General features: G+C 42.3%; 2 protein-coding genes across 2 annotated transcripts; one reads left to right on the forward strand and one right to left on the reverse strand.

The window, feature by feature from the left end:
* Positions 1-367: 367 nt before the first annotated feature.
* On the forward strand, positions 368-2,182 carry LOC143590091 (E3 ubiquitin-protein ligase BIG BROTHER-like). Its single transcript, XM_077070680.1, has 6 exons — positions 368-657; positions 967-1,204; positions 1,303-1,337; positions 1,427-1,471; positions 1,561-1,688; positions 2,037-2,182. Exons 1-6 carry the CDS (start codon positions 589-591, stop codon positions 2,173-2,175), a joined length of 654 nt encoding a protein of 217 aa, XP_076926795.1. The 5' UTR covers positions 368-588; the 3' UTR covers positions 2,176-2,182.
* A 255-nt stretch (positions 2,183-2,437) lies between these two features.
* Positions 2,438-18,812, reverse strand: LOC143590087 (aldehyde dehydrogenase family 3 member F1-like). The gene is made up of 8 exons (XM_077070675.1): positions 18,779-18,812; positions 18,328-18,534; positions 18,094-18,218; positions 3,817-3,921; positions 3,551-3,723; positions 3,334-3,424; positions 3,102-3,251; positions 2,438-3,025 (listed from the first exon to the last, which is right to left on the reverse strand). Exons 1-8 carry the CDS (start codon positions 18,810-18,812, stop codon positions 2,783-2,785), a joined length of 1,128 nt encoding a protein of 375 aa, XP_076926790.1. The 3' UTR covers positions 2,438-2,782.
* Between the last annotated feature and the right edge of the window lie 680 nt (positions 18,813-19,492).

Genomic DNA, 19,492 nt, shown 5'->3' on the forward strand with positions numbered 1-19,492 from the left:
TTTTAATAATTGTCATGTCTCAATACTCCCCGAGGTCTCCCTGCCTAGGCTTACAATTTCGCAAGCGACCGAGTGCCTAGCCACTTTTTGCAACATTGGTGTGAAGCAATTGTTTTTCGTGAAGTTTCTGCAGCAAATAATATTAAAAGTAACCGAGATAATGATTTATCTGTTGCGTTTGGTTAAATCAGACTTTATGTAGGTTAAGTTTATATTCTGTGGAACCCTAGCACATGGTATGTTATTGCAATAGTGAGTTAAAGAGGCCTTTTGTATTATTGTGCTTTATGATGCTATTAAGGCAGAGGACTGCTTTTAGCTAAACAATGAATGTCTCATTTCAATTTTTCAAATAATTGCTGTTTGATCAATCTGATTTCTTAGATGTTTGTGCTTTTGTAGGATTGGGATCGCGCTCATTTGATCCGCCTCAATTGAATTCATCAAGTTTTGAGGAACCTGTTAAATTGATGTTGATGATTGATTGCTCTTGTATGACAAACACTTGTTGAATAAAGTTACATTCAAGGCGGAATTGGCACATACACACTGAATTTGATATAAGTTATAGTTTTGAGTTGAAGCATTATGGATTTCTTTGAAGGACTTACATATGAACATGTCAATTTCATTTTTTCTGAAGTTACATATCCTCAGGTAAATATAGGTTCTTTCAATATCAATCTTATTGCGTAATTTGTTATAGGCAAAGTACATATATAGAATTTTAAGTACTAACAACATTCTTACTAGTTTCCGCTTTAACCTCTTGAAGGCTACCTGTCCAACGAACTGTGTTTTACACATCAGGGTATTGGTGGGCCCTTGAGTTTTCTGGTGACGGTTTCTCATGGTTATAAAATAGTAAAAAAACATTTTTTTAAAACAAGTGTTGTTCAGCATCTATATTAGAAAAGGTTCTGTTTTTACTGTTTGATTGGCTTCTAATTAGTCACTTGTCTACAGGAGAGCACACGATCTACAATAAACACCAATGCATACAAGTTTGCATATTTTGAACCTGGAAGCTTATCATATTATGATTATTGTGATGCTTATGCAATTAATGATGAAACATATGGGAACAATGGTTATATCAGGCAATTGGGTAATCCTACAACCATGACTAATGAAACTACATCTGTACATATGCAACAAGATGATCATCCAAACTCAAACCCCATTGCTAATCTGATAGCAGAGTGTGAGTATTTATTTCTTTCCCCTGCTACAAAATTAAAAGATTGAAAATTTCAAATATTAAACTAACATACTTCACATATGCAATATGCAAACTTTCAGGTCCACAAAGTAATCATAACCATGGAGATTATCAGGTATAAAGCTTGCTAACTATATTTTGATAAGCAACTAATTATTTAAAGATCTTGTGTAAATAACACGCTTAAATTTCTATATTGTACAGGCTGTGTGGGAGGACAATGTTGATCCTGATAACATGACTTATGAGGTTTGATGTGTTTCATCAATATCTGTTACAATTTTTATTTTCTGAATAAATGTTTAAGATTTGTTACAAATGATGTTTATAAATTGTAGGAACTGCTCGAGTTAGGTGAGGTAGTTGGAAGTCAAAGCCGGGGTCTATCTCAAGAGGCTATTTCCATGCTCCCGGTTTCAAAGTTCAAGTGTGGTTTCTTCTGGAGAAAAAAATCAAAAAATGAGAGGTAACTAAACGAGTCAATCAGGTTGTAATCAGGATAAACGAGTTAGGTTGTAATCAAGATAAACGTGTCAAACAGGTTGTAACAAGATAAACGAGTCAAACCGGATGTAATCAAGATTAACGTGTCAAACGGGTTGTAATCAAGATTAACGAGTCAAAAGGGTCATAATCAAGATTAACGAGTCAAACGGGTCGTAATCAAGATTAACGAGTCAAACAGGTCGTAACAAAGATAAACGAGTCAAACGGGTTGTAATCAAGATAGACGAGTCAAACAGGTTGTATTCAAGGTAAACGAGTCGAACAGGTAGGTGGATCTGTCTAACACAATTCCAAATTGGACTTGCAGGTGTGTGATCTGTCAAATGGAATATAAACGAGGCGAACGCCAGCTCACTCTTCCTTGCAAACATATATATCATGTTGGTTGTGGTAGTCAATGGCTTAGCATCAATAAGGTAAACTCACTTCATAAGTTTTTTTTTTAATAATGTTTTCCACTTTTATAACTGTATATGTAACTGTCAGGCGTGCCCAATTTGTTACAAGGAAGTGGTTGTTCATACTCCAGAATATTCACAAAGATTTTGTAAGTGAACATGCAATAGCAGACTGGTTTGTTTAATTGTTCACTAATTAATACCACTGTCTTATTTTTTAACCTTACTTCTATCTTAGTTTGGTAGGGTGATTATCTTGTGTGTTAATTAAGTTTTACAGACTTATAGTTTGCTTTACTTCCATTATGGCACTTGAATGAGTTTAATATGAAGTACATGTATACATTATTACATACATTATACATACATACATACATACATATTATAACATCCAACCCTTCATACAGACTTCATAGATCACATGCATTCTTGATTACCTCCACTTGAGCACGTTTAACTTTGCAGTTCTCTCACCTTTAGCCTTTATGCTCAAAACGCGTTGGTAATATTTGAGATCATACGTTCCTTATAAAATTGACATCTTAGTGTGGGATTTGTTTAGGGTGTTGTCGTGGCCTAACAACTTGATTATCGAAAAGAAATCAACAAACAATAGATAGAACACACATAACCATGTTTATGACAAGTTTAATGCTCAAGCTTTGCTTTTTAAACCTAATGCAATGAGCAAAAGTCCCAAATAATCAAATCTTAAACCGGCTTTAATCAGTTGTAACTTATGAGTGTTCCATGGCGGATATCTGAACCAAAAGTCTACCAGATAGCCCCTCATCATAACCGCCTTCTCATGACTGAAATTATCAAACGAGTATTTTCCGTGATATCTTCCAAACCCACTCCCTCCTACTCCGCCAAACGGTAGTACATCAACTGCATACTACATTTATTATTATTTTTTAAATAAGGTTAATTTCATTAAAGTATTATGAAAAATGTTGTGGCCGAAAACTTACTTGAAGGATAGCATCATTGAACATAAGGCTTCCTGATGATGTCTCAGAAACCAATCTTTCTTGGAGATTTTTGTTTTCTGTAAAGGCATATAGAGCAAGTGGACTGGGCCTTGTCTTTATGAAGTCAATGCTGTCTTCAATACTCTCCAACTGCATACAAAAGTTGTACTTACTGCATTAATATATGTACTATAAGCTAATGCATCACATAATTTGGGGACAGTTCCCTAACCGTGATAACCGGAAGCAATGGACCAAAGATTTCTTCCGTCATGATTGTAGCGTCAAGCGGAGGATCAACTAATATTGTTGGCTCAATAAACCTACATTGCCATATTATTAGTTGAAGGGAAAAACATTTAATGATCACGACCATTTAACATACCACCGGTCTTAAGTAGATAACCGTGACAATGACATAAACCAACCAACCAAAATAACGGACTTACAAGCTTTCTTCATCTAACTGACCACCATAAACGACCGAAGATTTGACCATGGGATCGTCCAAGAGACTCTTCAATCTGGAGAAATGCTTCTTGTTAACAATCTTAGACATACTATGAGATTCATTTGGATCATCTCCATAACTTTGCTTGATATATCTTTTAAATGATTCCAGCTAAAACATAAAGCCATATATATTCATATTAATTACCAATACAGACCATGTTTTGTACAGTAACATTTAAAATAAAAAATTATTTTTTGTTACCAGATTTGGGAGGCACTTTTTCTCTGTTAGAACATAATCAATTCCAATGCAAGCTTGCCCAGCACACAATCCAAATTTACCCCAAATTATTCTTTTTGCTGCCATCTATAAATGGAAAATATAGTAAATCATTTTAGAAATATAGTACTCTTATATCTTATCTTATTTATTGATACTAATAAAAGAAAATACTGGTTGCCACATGTTAGTCCCATATTGATTCTTGACCATTTTTTCCCTCCTAAATTATAATCTCTGATCTCCTTAATTCTAGATATTTATAGTAATGATATTACTGCTTGATAATTAAGATTGTTATTTATTTTAAGACATTATTAAAAAAACAAATATAAAGGGTTTTAAAATTTTACATATCATACACCAATTGAATAAAACAATATTTGGGAACTATTACTAATAGTCAACCACAAAACTTAATTAAATTGATAAAACTCCGTCTATTGTGTTTAATTATACGTATATATAAAGTAATCAGAACAATTAACTGAGTAGAAATATAAATAAACAAGAAAAAAAGTTTATATTCTTCATTTTTTATTACATTTTGTTTACAAATATATAAAATACTTCATTATAGAAAAATTTCCAATGTTTGTTCTAAAATGAGCTTAAAATTATATCAAAAGTAAGATTTTTTTGAAACACACTAATTTCTTTCTTGTCAATAAATTTGCATTTTCGTCTAAGTAAAAAAAATAAAGAAACTTATCCAAATAAAAAACACAACAAAATTTCCTATAATTATTGGGTGATTTCAATATCATTTTTAATGAGGAAGAATATTTGTAACTTAATAATGGAACTAATTTATTAAAGAAAAAATCATCTTGATGAAGAATTTGATATGTTGTCGTTGGTGGGCGATTTTGTAGGCTTGCTTAAATTATTTGTATATCAATCAAACTAAATTTATAAATCATGCTTGAAATTTGAGTTCATACCAAAATTATCCACTGAAGAAGCGTGGATCAACTCACTGGTAGACGACCTACTTTCCTCGGGTGTGATTATACTCTTTCACCGATGGTTTTCCTGGATCTGTGTTCTTCCACCTACAAAATGAACAGCACCGTTAACTTACCCCTCAGAAAGGGACAGAGGGGTCCTCTTTGGGGTAACCCTCCGGTGTGAGAATAAGTATCTGTAGGAGAAGATAATGCTATGAGAGTAAGGAAATCTGGAGAGTATTGCTTAATAGCTGAATACTCTGTAGATTTCTGTGATTGAGAGTGTAACTGTTTATGAGTGAATGTGATTGAATATGATTGAATGTGAATGAATGAGTATGTTACTGGCTGTAACTGTCAATTGTTGGATGATCGAGTGTCTCTCCTTGATGCTGTATTTATAGTGCTAGGGTTTCCACTGATTGGGCTCAGCCTTGTTGGCATCCTCCAATTGCTCTGCGCCACGTGTCCTCTGGGACACCTGGTGCTTTCTCATTGGTTGTAATCACGTGGTAGCACATGTGTCATGCTGAGCTGTCCATCTTTCATTTGGCAGCTGTCAACATCAGCATATTCTTATTCCTTAAAAAGATACCTTCTGGAAGGTTGTCTGACGTGCACAATCAAGGTTGCCCTAATCCTGATTTGGATAAGGACGAGGTTGATTATGTGCATGCGCGATATGCGCCAATCCTGAGGATGCGCGAGGTCTTCTCTTTATTCTCACGCGCAGATGTTTCATGCGCAGATGTGATATGCGCCGCGCGCTGATGCGCCACGCGCATATGTGATATGCGTGAGCATATGTGTGCCTGGGCGTATGATGCCTGAGCATGTGTGGTGCCTGGGCATATGATGCCTGAGCATATGTGATATGCGCCATGCGCATAGGTTTTGGCTTTGTGACATTTCAAGCCTCTTGTCTATATCTTGTGGGTTGACCCGCATCGCTCGTTGTTGAGGCGGGTACATACCTCTTCAAGCCCCCCCAGTCTAATGTGTGTCTTGTCTCGCGCGAGCGAGGTAAGATAGATGTTAGACTAAATAGTTTGCTCTTTTAATAGGTGTTTTGTCTTTTTCTTCTTATTATTCACCGTTGCGCGAAGTTCTATCCTTTGGCTGCAAACGAATCGTCTCTGTACGTGGTTGGTTGTTGCTGACGTGGGTCAGTGATGGAGACGTGTCAGGCCTTTCGTGTGCTCGAGGTGCTACAGTTGCCTTTCGTGTCCCCTCACATGCTGTCAGGGACACGTGTCGCGCTCGTGTCCCCTCACACAGGGAACGGAACACGTGTCGCGCTCGTAGTGGCTTATACCTGCGAGTGGGGGCGCATGAAGTCCGATCAGCACGAAAATTTCTCTCTCTTGGGCCTATAAAAGCCAGCCCTTTGATTTTTTTTATCCTTCATCTTCTTGTTTAATATTCATAGCTGTTTTCTTTCTTTCCTTGTATTCCGATTACCCTTGTTCTGCTTCCAGCTATCTGTTCTTCATAAGTTTCCCTTGTTTGATTTTACAGTTGTATGTCTGATAGTTCAGACAATATAATCTCCCCCATCCATTGCCGTAGAAAATCGTTAGTCATGTCTACATTGAAGAAAACCGGCAAGGGGAAGAAGGCTGCTGAGGGCTCATCGGAGGAGGTAGGGAGGACCAAGGCGGTGAAGAGGTGGAATGAAATCCCCTGCAAATTGAGGCAGGCTGATCTTGACAGCCTTATAGCCTCTCAGGGTTTTCCCACCCTGTTTGGCTGCATGTTGCCTGCAGCCGGGCAAACGGCGGCGGACCCGCCTGCCGGCTATATATCCCTATATAGCCATTTTTTCACCCACTGCAACCTCCGTCTTCCAATGACAAGGTTTGTGGGTGCGGTGCTTCAGTTTTATGGGATTCATATATCCCAAGTCCATCCATTTGGACTTGTGCGCATGACTCACTTTGAGTTCATGTGCAAATCCCAGCGCGAGGAGCCCACCCCTCGGCGCTTTCAATTTTTTTACAAGCCCAAGATCCAAGACAGTTGGTTCTCCTTCGTTCCTCGCAGTCAGAAGGTGAAGTGCTCCACTGTTTCATTCAAGAGCCTTCATGACTGGTCTGAGAGGTTTTTTTATATAAGGGCTGGTGTGATCCCCATCCGTATGACCATGCGCTCGATTTCTTCTGCGCCTGCGGATGTGGGTGTCCTCAAGAACCCAACTGGCGCCTGGGTTAACAAGCTGACCGCTGAACCATCCCCTGCCAAGAACATTTGTGAGGAGGCGCTGGTGGGGGTTGGTATGAGCAAGAGGTGGGCGGACAGCGCGCTTGAGCCCGTTATCCAAGTCGACGGGCTGCGTAAGTTTATCTCACTGCTTTACTTTTGCGCGAATATAATACTTTTTGCTGATATCATTTGACTTGTTTTGTGCAGTCACCAAGGAGTATATCCATGCTGCCTATGATGAGCACATGGAGGGTGGCTCCGTCGCGCTTGGCGCTGGGGAGGTTGGTTTCCCTGATCGCTTTGATGACATGTTCATCCCTGTTGATCTGGGATTTGTCTTCGACAGCGATGCGCCTGGTAAGCCTTTGTACTTACGCATTTTCCCTTATAATACCAAATGTTGCTAACACTTCTGTTGTGTGTAATGTAGATGCGCTCGAAAACTACGAGCTGGAGCTCGCGGAAGAGGAGGAGGAGGAGGAGCCGCCCCAACTAAAGCGTAAAGCTAAGGGGAAAACTGGCGCAGGGGCCAGTAAGAAGCAGAAGAAGGATGATGCCCCTGTTGTTCAGGATCCTCCTACTAAGGCGGGGGGATTTGGGAAAACCCAAGAGTTTACCACCAGGGTTTCCTTGTCTTCCCTGCCTATAAAAGTGGGCAGACCTCCTGTCCACCTGAGGCATGGTGCCGCTACCTCTTCCCTTCGCGCGGCGGAAACGCCCGCGACAGGTAAACTTTGCTTATCCTTTATGTTTCTATGAGCGCGATCCTTATAGGATTACTAATGAATCTTGTCTTACTCAAATGTTTGTAGAGCCGGCGACAGCGCAACAAGATGCCGAGGCTGCGCCGGAGGTCGCTTCGAAGTCCCCCGTTTTACCCTCAAAGAAGGGTAGAATGGACTTCATGGCGATGTTTGCTGCGCGAACGGAGTTGCGCCAAGGTACGTATTGCGCTCTTATTTTCTGACTTTCTTTTCGATCAAGTCATTAACCATTTCTTGTTGTTGATTTTTTCATAGAAGCCGTAGCTGGCGTACAAGCTTCTGGCGGCACTCCTGGCGCCGGCGCCAGTGCCGCTGGCTCTGCTCCTGCTCCTGCAAGCGATGATTCTCCCCTCATCGGGATCAGTAAGGAGCAGGAGGCCGTTTTGCGCGCCGATCTGGCGGCGTCTAGACCTCCCTCACCTCCTCCTGCGCACAGCCCTCCCCGCGAGACCGATTTTGATTCTAGGTCGCAGGAGAAGAGGCCTATTTCAGAGGAGGATGAGGAGGTTCAAGGTGAAGACTCCGATGGCGCCCGCGCCAGCCCTTCAGCGCCACGAGGTTTCGCGGCGGAGCCTTCTCGTGGGGCTGGCGCTGACTTTTCTGCTTCGTCCCCGCAGGTAACGGTTCTTTTTTGCTCCGCTGCGCGGATTTCCATCTTAATGCTTTGATGACTTAGACAATTTCTTTGTTTTTTGCAGGAAGCCGATCACACTTACCGCCCAAGATGGAATATAACTGAAGACAGCACCTTTCAGTCTATGGGTGTGTGTGCGGAATTCTGGGCTCATGCTGTGCCTCCATCTGAAAGGAGGTTCCAGGAGGACCGCGCTCGCGACGACCTGCTCAACGATCACATGTTTGCTGGGTCGGCCTTCTTTGCTGCCTCCCAAGAGCTTCGCTCTGATTACGTAAAAGTACGTGATGCTCTTGCGGAAGCACGCAAGAGGCTAAGGTGTCTGCTTGGCATCTTTCTGATGCTCGCGAGAGAGCTGAAAAGCTCCAAGCCGAGCTCAGTGAGAACAGAGCCAGTGCCAACAGCGCCTTCGTGAAGCGCGGGCATGAGCTTCAGGCGGCGCGGGAGAAGCTGCAGGTGGCGGAGGCGGAAGCGGCCAAGTACTCGCGCAGAGCGCGTGACTTGGTGCTTGAGGCGGAGGCGCGTGACCAAGCTCTTGTCCAGTCCATCACTGAAAAATCATCACTGGAGAGTGAGGTTGCGCGCCTGAAGAGGGAGCTGGCGGCCGCGCAGGCCGATAAAGATGAAGCCCTGGCGACGGCAGCGTCTAGCCAGGAAGCACTTGATGCTGCGCGGGCGGAAAAAGAAGAAATCTTGGCGGCAGCAGCGTCCGACAAAGAGGAGCTGAAAAAGACTAAGAAAACTGTTGAGTTATTAAACTCTCAGGTTCCTGCCCTCGAGACGTCTGTTGCTGGCCTCGCGCAGGATCGCCAATGGCTGATCTCACAGGGCATGACTCGTTGCGCTTACGCGATGAAATACTCAAACGAGTTTCAGGCCCTGGTGATGGATTGCAATGCTGCCGCGCGCTTGGTGGGCCGAGCTGAAGGGTTCACGGATGGTTACGAATATGGCATGTTGAAGAAGAACCCATCCGAGTACCCTTACCAGAGCGACGCGGCCTGCGCGGAAATGGCCGCGATGGGGGAGAAGTATATGAATACTCCCATTCCCATCCTTGCACAGGTATTTTAACCTTAATGAGATTTGACTTATTTTCTAAGTCTTTTGTGCTCATATTTTTGCTTATGATTTGCAGATATCCGCGCTTGCTGACCATCCCGATCTCGTCGCGCTGAAGAAATTACTTGACGAGTGCGAAGGGGCTGGCGGCGGCGATGATGGCGCGGCGAATGCTGGCGTTGCTAGCGGCTATGGCGTGGCCAAAGGATCCGCTCCCGACACTGAGGGCGAGGATGAGGATGATGAAGAGGCTGATGTCAACGTGGAGACTTGAGAAGCCCTTCATGTTTTTTTTTTTATTTTTTTTTTATTTTTTTTTATTTGTAGTTTGTATCTCATCTTGTAAACTTGTAAATTTCAACGCTTTGGAATGAAATTTTGTTTTTCCCTTCTTCGCATCTTGCGCATTCCCCATTGATCTCTTTATATCGCATGTTTGCTTGTTGAATATAAGATATGCTTGCACGTTGGAATAAGAGCAAGGTTGTAAGGAATTTATTATACTTAACCCTTGCCATATTGTAAGTGATGTTTTCATATCTTGATTATGTTGACACGTGTCTCGGCACTTTCATTATTCCTCTTTTGCGCGACGTTATCGCGTGTTTCTGGAATAATGAGTTTTTTAGCCTTTACGCGTCAATGTGTTACTCAGATATCCACTACAATTTCATGTGCGACCCCAACCTGAGACCTTAACAACTATGTTTTGGCATTTGCTTTGCCTTAGTTGTGTTTAGGTATTTTATGGTCAGGCTGCGCAGCATGTAGGATGGATGTTGTGAGTTGTTTGAGCTAAGGCTCACATTATTGGGCTAAGGCCCTGACGTTTTAGAGTTAAGACTCTTTAAAGCGCTTGCGCATGTATGTTTTACTTCGTTTTATTTTGTTTTGATGTCAATATAGTGTTGTCATATTGCTCAAAATTAATAAAGGGAAGTGTGAAACATGTATGCAAGAGGTAATAGAATTGGGCTAAGGCCCTGACGTTTTAGAGTTAAGACTCGTTAACGCGTTTGAGCTTGAAGCTCGCGCATGTATGTTTTACTTCGTTTTATTTCGTTTTGATGTCAATACAATGTTGTCATATTGCTCAAAACTAACAAAGGGAAGTGTGAAACATGTATGCAAAAGGTGATAGAATCCACATTAAGAGAAAATAGCGCGTATCATCATTCATAATGGCTTAGCAAGCCTTGATTACAAAGTTGACAATTTTTACATGAAACATTTTCTAAGCTGTGCCGCGTTCCATGCGCGCGGGATCTTCTTTCCATTCAAATCTTTTAAGGTGTATGCGCCTTTTCCCAATTCTTCCAAGACTTGATATGGTCCCTCCCAATTGGGGGACATTTTTCCCGGTGGTATCGCGCGGCTTGCTTCATTGTTTCGAAGGACAAAATCATTTTTCTTGAAGTGGCATTCTTTCACGCGCTGGTTGTAATATTTTTCCAGCTTTTTCTTGTACTTGGCTTCACTGATGATACCCGCCTCTATGCGCCCTTCAAGTAAGTTGAGATCCAACCTTCTTTCGCGCTCGTTATCGATCTTGTTCATCATGAGTACTCTATGGGATGGGCATCCAATTTCTGCTGGAATCATTGCCTCTGTTCCATAGGTTAGGCTGAACGGGGATTCGCCATTGCTGGTTTTGCTTAATGTCCTGTGTGCCCACAGGACATTAGGTAGCTCTTCGACCCAAGAATGAGATTCTCCCTCTAACCTTTTCTTCAACCCATTTAACAAGCTTTGGTTCGCGCGTTCCACTTGTCCATTCCTCTGAGGGTGATAGACTGAAGTGAAAATTTGGTTGATGCGCAATTCCTTGAGCCAGCTGGATATCTTCTTGTCTGTGAATTGCTTGCCATTATCGCTCACAATTTCCATGGGCAAGCCAAAACGGCATATGATGTGGCTCCAGATAAACTGTTTCATCACTTCGGCTGTGATTTTTGTTAGTGGCTTGGCTTCAACCCATTTTGTGAAATAGTCTATTGCGACTACCAAAAATTTTACTCGTCCACGCGCTTGCGGTAGGGGACCCACAATGTCGATTGCCCATTTGTGGAAAGGCCATGCTGAGGTTACTGGAATCAAGTTGTTCTTTGGCCGCATGGTGTTTGGCGCATAGCTCTGACATGCTTTGCATTTTTGGATCTCCTTTAGAGCGTCCAAGTACATGCCTGGCCAATAGTAGCCTGCGCTCATTGCCTTGGCAACCACCATGCGCGGGCCAGCATGAATTCCACAGATTCCTTCGTGTATCTCTCTGATCACATAGCTTGCTTCCTCAGCATCTAGGCATTTCATGAGCGGCCCAAGATAAGAGCGTCGATATAATGTACCGTCAAGCAGTTCATAGTTCTGCGCCTTGTGTCTTATCTTCCTCGCTTGCGCGCGATCATCTGGTACCTTTCCCTCCTTCAAGAATTCCATTATTGGAGTTATCCATGATGAAGAGGTTGTATGAGTTACCAGGACAGACTTCGCTACCACCGACGGGTTGCTCATTACTTCTACCCTGACCTCTTTGCCAAAGTGATCAAAACTGGTTGATGCCATCTTACTCAGCGCGTCTGCAGATTTGTTTTCACTGCGCGGAATATGAATGATTTTGAAGCAGTAAAATTGCTCGATGAGCTTTTTTGCCTGCTCTAGGTATAGAGGCATGGTGTTCTCCTTAGCATCATAAAGGCCATTGACCTGTGCTGCTACCAAGTATGAATCAACATGGGCCTCTAGCTTCTTAACCCCGAATTTGTGCGCAATGCGCAGGCCAGCCAGCAGGGCTTCATACTCAGCCTCATTGTTGGTGCTCTTGAAGTCCAACCTGATGGCGTAAGTATATTCATGATTCTCTGGATCCACCAGTTTGAGGCCTGCGCCGGACCCTTCATTGTTTGAAGCTCCGTCAGTGAACAATCTCCAAACATTTTCTTCATCATTGGCTCGCGGAGGGTCTACCTCGCGCTTAGCCTCTTCAATTCTTCCTTCTGGGACTTCTGCAATGAAATCCGCCAAGACTTGTCCCTTTATTGTTAGACGGGGCTTATAGGAGATCGTGTGCTCTCCTAATTCCAGCGCCCACTTTGTCAGCCTTCCTGAGAGCGCGGGGCGCCGCAAGACTTGCTGGATGTTGTAACCAGTCAAGAACTTCAATGGGATGACCATTGAAATATCTATGAAGCTTGCGCGATGCGTGTGTCAGTGATAAAACTAACTTTTCCATGATGGAGTAGCGCGTCTCAGGATCTGTCAGCACCCGACTCACATAGTATATTGGCGTTTGGATTCCCTTGCGATCCACCAATAATACTGCGCCGATGGCGCGCTCTCCTGCTGATAGGTATAATGTCAAAGTTTCACCAGGAAGAGGAGCTGTGAGCGCGGGGAGATTTATCAAACATTCTTTAATCTCACTGAAAGCCTGCTCGGCCTCAGGAGTCCATTTGAACTGACTTTTCTTTAAGCAGTTTCTCAATGTATTGACAAATGGGGTAGATTTGGTTGCATGGATAGCTAGGAACCTGTTGATTGATACCAATCTACCATTCAGCTTCTGAACTTCTTTGATGGTGGATGGCGAGGGCATGTCAAGGATGGCCTCCACCTTCTCAGGGTTCACCTTGAAACCATCCTTGGTGACCATTACACCTAGAAATTTTCCCTCAAGTACGCCGAAAGTACATTTGCTCGGATTGAGCTTCATGTTAACTTCCTTTAGGCGCCCAAGGGTTTCTTCGATGTCTTTGAGCATTTGCTTTTCCTCCCTGCTCTTGATCACCAAATCATCCACATAGACTTCTAGGTTTCTTCCGATTTGTTCGCTGAAAACGGAATCCATAAGTCTTTGGTAGGTGGCGCCCGCATTTTTTAAACCAAAGGGCATTTTTGTGTAGCAAAAAACACCCTTGTCAGTTCTAAATGCGGTCTTGTCCTCATCTTGTGGTGCCATTTGAATCTGGTGATAGCCTTTGTAGGCATCCAGAAAACATTTTAGCTTGAATGGCGCCACGGAGTCCACCTTTGCATCGATGTTTGGTAGGGGGTAACAGTCCTTTGGGCACGTTTTGTTGAGGTCCTTGAAGTCAATGCACATCCTCCACGACCCGTTACTTTTCTTTACCATCACAGGATTGGCTACCCACGTCTGGTATCGTATCGGGCGGATGATGTTTGCGCGCAGTAGATCCTCAACCTGCTCATTCATGGCCCTCGCCTTTTCATCCCCCATGATTCTCTTCTTTTGAGCAATTGGCTCTACAGACTTGAAGGTGTTTAGAGAATGCTGCGCCAGGTCTCGCGGAACCCCAGTCATATCAGAGTGTTGCCACGCGAAGACCGACATATGTGCTGTGAGCAATCTTTTCATTCTCACCCTCGTGTCGTCTGATATCGTAGCGCCAGTTGTGATTTTCTGCTCCTGGAATTTTGGGTTGAGAATCCATTCTTCTGGCGCGTTTTCTGCCATCGGAGTTTTCATTTTCCCCTCCCACGGAGTACTTGTCACTGCGCACAAATGATCCCGGTATACAAAAGTTACACCTGTTGGTGTTGGGAACCCCAACGCGCCGTGCGCTGGCGACGGTATGGCGTTGAATTGGGCAATCGTTCCCCTACCCAAGATCATATTGTGGCAAGAAGTGGTGGGCAAGACCAAGAAGTTAACAACTTCGGCTCGCTTGTGTTTCTCATCCCCCATAGTTAGCTCAAATTGTATTTGACCTAGGGGATGAATGATTTCATTGGAAACACCAGAGATCGGCGCATTCACAATTTCAAGCCTTGCTTGGTCTGCCGGATCTAGTTTCCTGAAACATTGCTCATACATTATGTCTGATTCACTGCCAGTGTCCACCAGAACTTTTGACACTCCGTAATGAGCAATGTGTGTAGTGATAACAAGAGGACTGCTGATGGAAGGGCCTCCCCTGATTCTTGGGAAGATGACTTGTTGCTCGCGCCAATCTCCTGGGATTTGCGCGCTTCTCTTTCTTGATGTCTACCCTTGCCTTCCTCCCTCAGCTACACAGATTCTTTTGTACTTTTTGCTGGCAGATGCTCCTTCTGGTTGTTCATTTTCTGTTCTTGTGTTTTTTACCAGGTGAGCCAGCTTGCCTGATTTCACATCCTTCTCAATTGCATCCTTCAAGTGGTGGCATGCATCTGTGTTGTGTCCTGTGGACTTGTGAAATTCACAGTATTTGCCACTGTCTGATGGTCCCTTGTAGTGTAGTGGCTTGGGGCTTTTGAATTGGACATTCTCAGTGCTTAACACCTGTGAAGGCGTTTTAGTGAGGGGAGTCCATATTCTTGGCAGAGGTCTGTTAGGATCTCTGCCGCCCTCCCTCTTGTCACCCTCCCCGCGATTACGAACATCTTTTTGGGGCTGGGGTGAGCTTGGTTGCGCCTGTTTTTCTGCGGAAGAAAAACTGGTTGGTTGCAACCTGGACCATACAGAGTTCTGCTTGCCCCGCTTTTCTTTGCTGCGCGGTGACTCAGCTTGATGCGCTCTTTCTCTTGCCCTATCTTGGGCAATTTGTTTTTCATTCCTCGCGAAAACTCGCGATGCTTCCATTAACTTGGCCCACATGGTGGGCATGCCATCTCTACTTACGAGAGCTCGGCGAAGTTGATCACTGCGCGCGCCTTGTATAAAGGCCACGCGCAGGAGTTGCTCGGTTATACCTCCAATTGCCAGAGACTCCTGATTGAAACGAGTGATATAGTCTTCAATCGTTTCATCATTCCTGCGCACGCAGTGCATGATGTCATCAGGATCGCGCGTGTGTCTGCGCTGCTGTACGAAGTGGGCTTGGAACTTTTCTAATAGTTCCTCGAACCCATCAATTTGCCTAGTCGGCAAGCTCTCGAACCAGACCCGCGCCGCGCCCGTGAGGCAGCGAGCAAACATATGACACCATGTTGGCATCGTCCAGCTCTCTAGGTTTCCCGTGTTGTAAAAACCTTGCAAGAAATCGTCTGGATCTGTTGTGCCGTCATATTTACCCAAACCACTTGGCATCTTGGTTTTGTGCTGGATGGGAGCCTGCGCAATGCGCGCAGTGAACTTTGAATGTTTCATCAAGATGGCTGGTCTGTACGGTGTGGTTACATCCACCTGCCCTCTGACTGGTGGGCTGTACGGCATGTGCAGATCCAGATCGGCTCTGGCTCCAGGCGCCATGTTCACAGGCGCGCGGAGCTGTGAGCCTCCTGCATGAGTATCCCGCGTCTTCCTCATGCTATGCACTTCTTCATCACTGAACTCAGTGTGTGCAGTGTGAACAGAATGTCCTTCTTCCGGCGCGCGCGGCCTTTTTGTTGCATGAACAGTTTGCTTATCAAGCGCTTGCCTTTGTGTTAAGTCGGCTAGCTTTTTCTGCTTGACCATCTCATTGTACTTGTCCATTAGACGTCGCTGCTCGTTTATGAGCCATTCTTTAGGATCATTCGTTTCATCTTCTGGACCCATTGGTCCTTTTGCTTCGCGCCGGCCAGATTTTGTAACGCAAGATCGTCTGGAGGAGTTTCAGTCTGGCCGTGAGGAGTTGTGATGAAGGGACGGTTACTGGTGGTGCGCGTAGAATCACGCGGCCCCCTCAGAAACTGCTGTCCCTCATTAACATCCTCACGTTCAATATCCTCCAGAACTTGATCAACGTTATGAACGCCAGAAACCATGGTGATTTTTTGTTTATATATAGATCTGATGAGATCTGATTGCCGTTGTAACCACGGATGGCGCCAATGAAGAAGCGTGGATCGACTCACTGGTAGACGACCTACTTTCCTCGGGTGTGATTATACTCTTTCACCGATGGTTTTCCTGGATCTGTGTTCTTCCACCTACAAAATGAACAGCACCGTTAACTTACCCCTCAGAAAGGGACAGAGGGGTCCTCTTTGGGGTAACCCTCCGGTGTGAGAATAAGTATCTGTAGGAGAAGATAATGCTATGAGAGTAAGGAAATCTGGAGAGTATTGCTTAATAGCTGAATACTCTGTAGATTTCTGTGATTGAGAGTGTAACTGTTTATGAGTGAATGTGATTGAATATGATTGAATGTGAATGAATGAGTATGTTACTGGCTGTAACTGTCAATTGTTGGATGATCGAGTGTCTCTCCTTGATGCTGTATTTATAGTGCTAGGGTTTCCACTGATTGGGCTCAGCCTTGTTGGCCTCCTCCAATTGCTCTGCGCCACGTGTCCTCTGGGACACCTGGTGCTTTCTCATTGGTTGTAATCACGTGGTAGCACATGTGTCATGCTGAGCTGTCCATCTTTCATTTGGCAGCTGTCAACATCAGCATATTCTTATTCCTTAAAAAGATACCTTCTGGAAGGTTGTCTGACGTGCACAATCAAGGTTGCCCTAATCCTGATTTGGATAAGGACGAGGTTGATTATGTGCATGCGCGATATGCGCCAATCCTGAGGATGCGCGAGGTCTTCTCTTTATTCTCACGCGCAGATGTTTCATGCGCAGATGTGATATGCGCCGCGCGCTGATGCGCCACGCGCATATGTGATATGCGTGAGCATATGTGTGCCTGGGCGTATGATGCCTGAGCATGTGTGGTGCCTGGGCATATGATGCCTGAGCATATGTGATATGCGCCATGCGCATAGGTTTTGGCTTTGTGACATTTCAAGCCTCTTGTCTATATCTTGTGGGTTGACCCGCCTCGCTCGTTGTTGAGGCGGGTACATACCTCTTCATCCACCAATCGGCATTAGTTAACTTCAATCAATGATTTCATCCCTGATTCTATGCAAATTCCGGATCCGGATACATTACATCCATACATCTATTTAACACAATCCATATTCATTTGTTTATCTTCACAAATAAGTTAATAAAAAAAATTTATGTAAGAGATTTTCTCGAATTTATAAATTTTATATTTTACACTTATCTATATATTAGATTTTTCTTTTAACTTTAATTGTTGTTTCTTTCTTTCAAATAATTCATCTTATTAATTTTAAAATTTGAGAGATCCCGTGTATTACTCGGGTTCTAAAACTAGTAGAACAATAAATGAACAATTTTTACTATATTAAAACAATACATAGTTTCCACATGGCATTTAAACTAAGTTATCCACATAGGATTCTAGCTCAATGATTTCTAAAATTATAATTTACACATAATAAGCTATTTAATTTTAATGGTATTACCATTTATATAATTACTAACAAAGTTATAAATATAACTTTAAATGTTGTATTAAATGAGTTTTTTTTAGATATTTATTAATTATAAAATTTTATTTATCATTATATATATCTTATAAATCCATACGGTATGTTATTATGCATATTATTAAATTTATTTTTTTTTGTATTTTTAACCACCCGTGTATTATATATATCCTAGTTGAACAATAAATGAACAACCTTTTTAACTTGTTATAAATTGATAATCAAGTAAGGCGGTGTTTGGGATTCCTTATTTTATCTCCTTATAGCTTATAACTTACAGGTTATAAGGGGTTTGGGAAAGTTAGGTTTTGAGATTGTGTACGTAAGTCATAAGTTACAACTTTGTAACTTATAACTTATGACTTAAATAACTCATAAGGAGGTAAAATAAGGAATCCCATACACCCCCTTAATAAGTGAATAAAATGGAAATTACATTATGGTCCCTGGAACTCGAAAATGAATCAACCACAGCAGGACATTTCCCACCCAACTCCAAGGTCACAGGAGTCAAATGTTGTGCAGCAGCTGACATCACAATTCTACCCACCCGTGCACTCCCTGTAATATAATTCAAGTCACAACTAGTCCTCATTTGAACGTGTTACGCGCGCTAATTAAATGGAATGTATAAAGTATTAATATTCAAGAAGTTGAGAAATGTGTAAACCTGTGAAGAATATTTTATCAAATTTGTATTGAAGGAGTCTTTCACCCTGATCTGGCCCACCTTCAACAACCTTAACCGCAGAATTATCAAGGTAGTCATGGATTGTTTTAGCAAGGAGTGAAGCACATGCAGGAGCTAAATCTGAAGGCTTTAAAACGACCGCATTCCCTGCGGCTAATGCCCCGATCAATGGTTCCAACGATAGCCCTACCGCGTGAAATGATTAGAAACGTATGAAATTGTTAATTGTTTTTTAAAATATGTTTTGATACGTAATAGGAATTCGAGGTTTTAGGATAATGTATGTGAGTTCATTAGGGTCATCTCACTTAGCTACTTTATAATGGAAAAATAACAGAATAGTTTTTTGCTGGAATTTTTATAAACAGAAATACATATATATGCTTGGATGTTAAAGTAGTTTGAATATGCGAGTGAACTTATTGAATACTTGGGTCGTTTCCACTATGGATGGCAGCGGGCATTGTTAATCTCATACTTGTATCTGGTTATAAAATTCAGTCCTATACCCGTACTCGGTTATAAAATTCAGTCTCATACCAGGCCTATTACCCGTCGGGTATGTATTGGGTAATTACCCGTTGGGTATCGGGTATACCCATTAGATGGTTAAAAAAAATTTCGTTAGGATTTTTAAATAGTTTTTTTACCATTATAGTTATCGTATATATTTTTATTTATATATGAACTATTACAAACTAAAATATGACACATTACATCTATATAAACTTTATCATAAATAAATAATAGTACTTTAACTTTTGTATAACTTTATGTATAAACTTGATAACATATAAAACATATCTTAAAAAAATTATTGAAATACAAAAGGTTAAGAAAAAATGAAATTAATAATTAAAAAATTTTTGGGTTTTTATTTCGGGTATATAGTTCGGGTAAACAGGTATGCCTTTTAGGGCGCGTTCGTTTAACGGAATGGAATGGAATGGAATTGGAATTGGAATTGAAATTTGCATAGGATTTGGAATTGGATTTGGAATCTAAACATTCCTATAGGAATTGGAATTTGAAGGAATTGAAATCCCATTCCATTATTGATGTGTTCGTTTGAAAAATGAATTGGAATCGATTTTTTTTAAACGAGGATAACGGCGGAAACATTTTAGTTTTTTTACTTTTTTTG

The sequence above is a fragment of the Bidens hawaiensis genome, unplaced genomic scaffold (genome assembly GCF_021521415.1).
Source record: "Bidens hawaiensis isolate Kalapana, Puna unplaced genomic scaffold, B.hawaiensis_p1.1 tig00038159_1, whole genome shotgun sequence".
In the NCBI taxonomy this organism is placed as follows: domain Eukaryota; kingdom Viridiplantae; phylum Streptophyta; class Magnoliopsida; order Asterales; family Asteraceae; genus Bidens; species Bidens hawaiensis.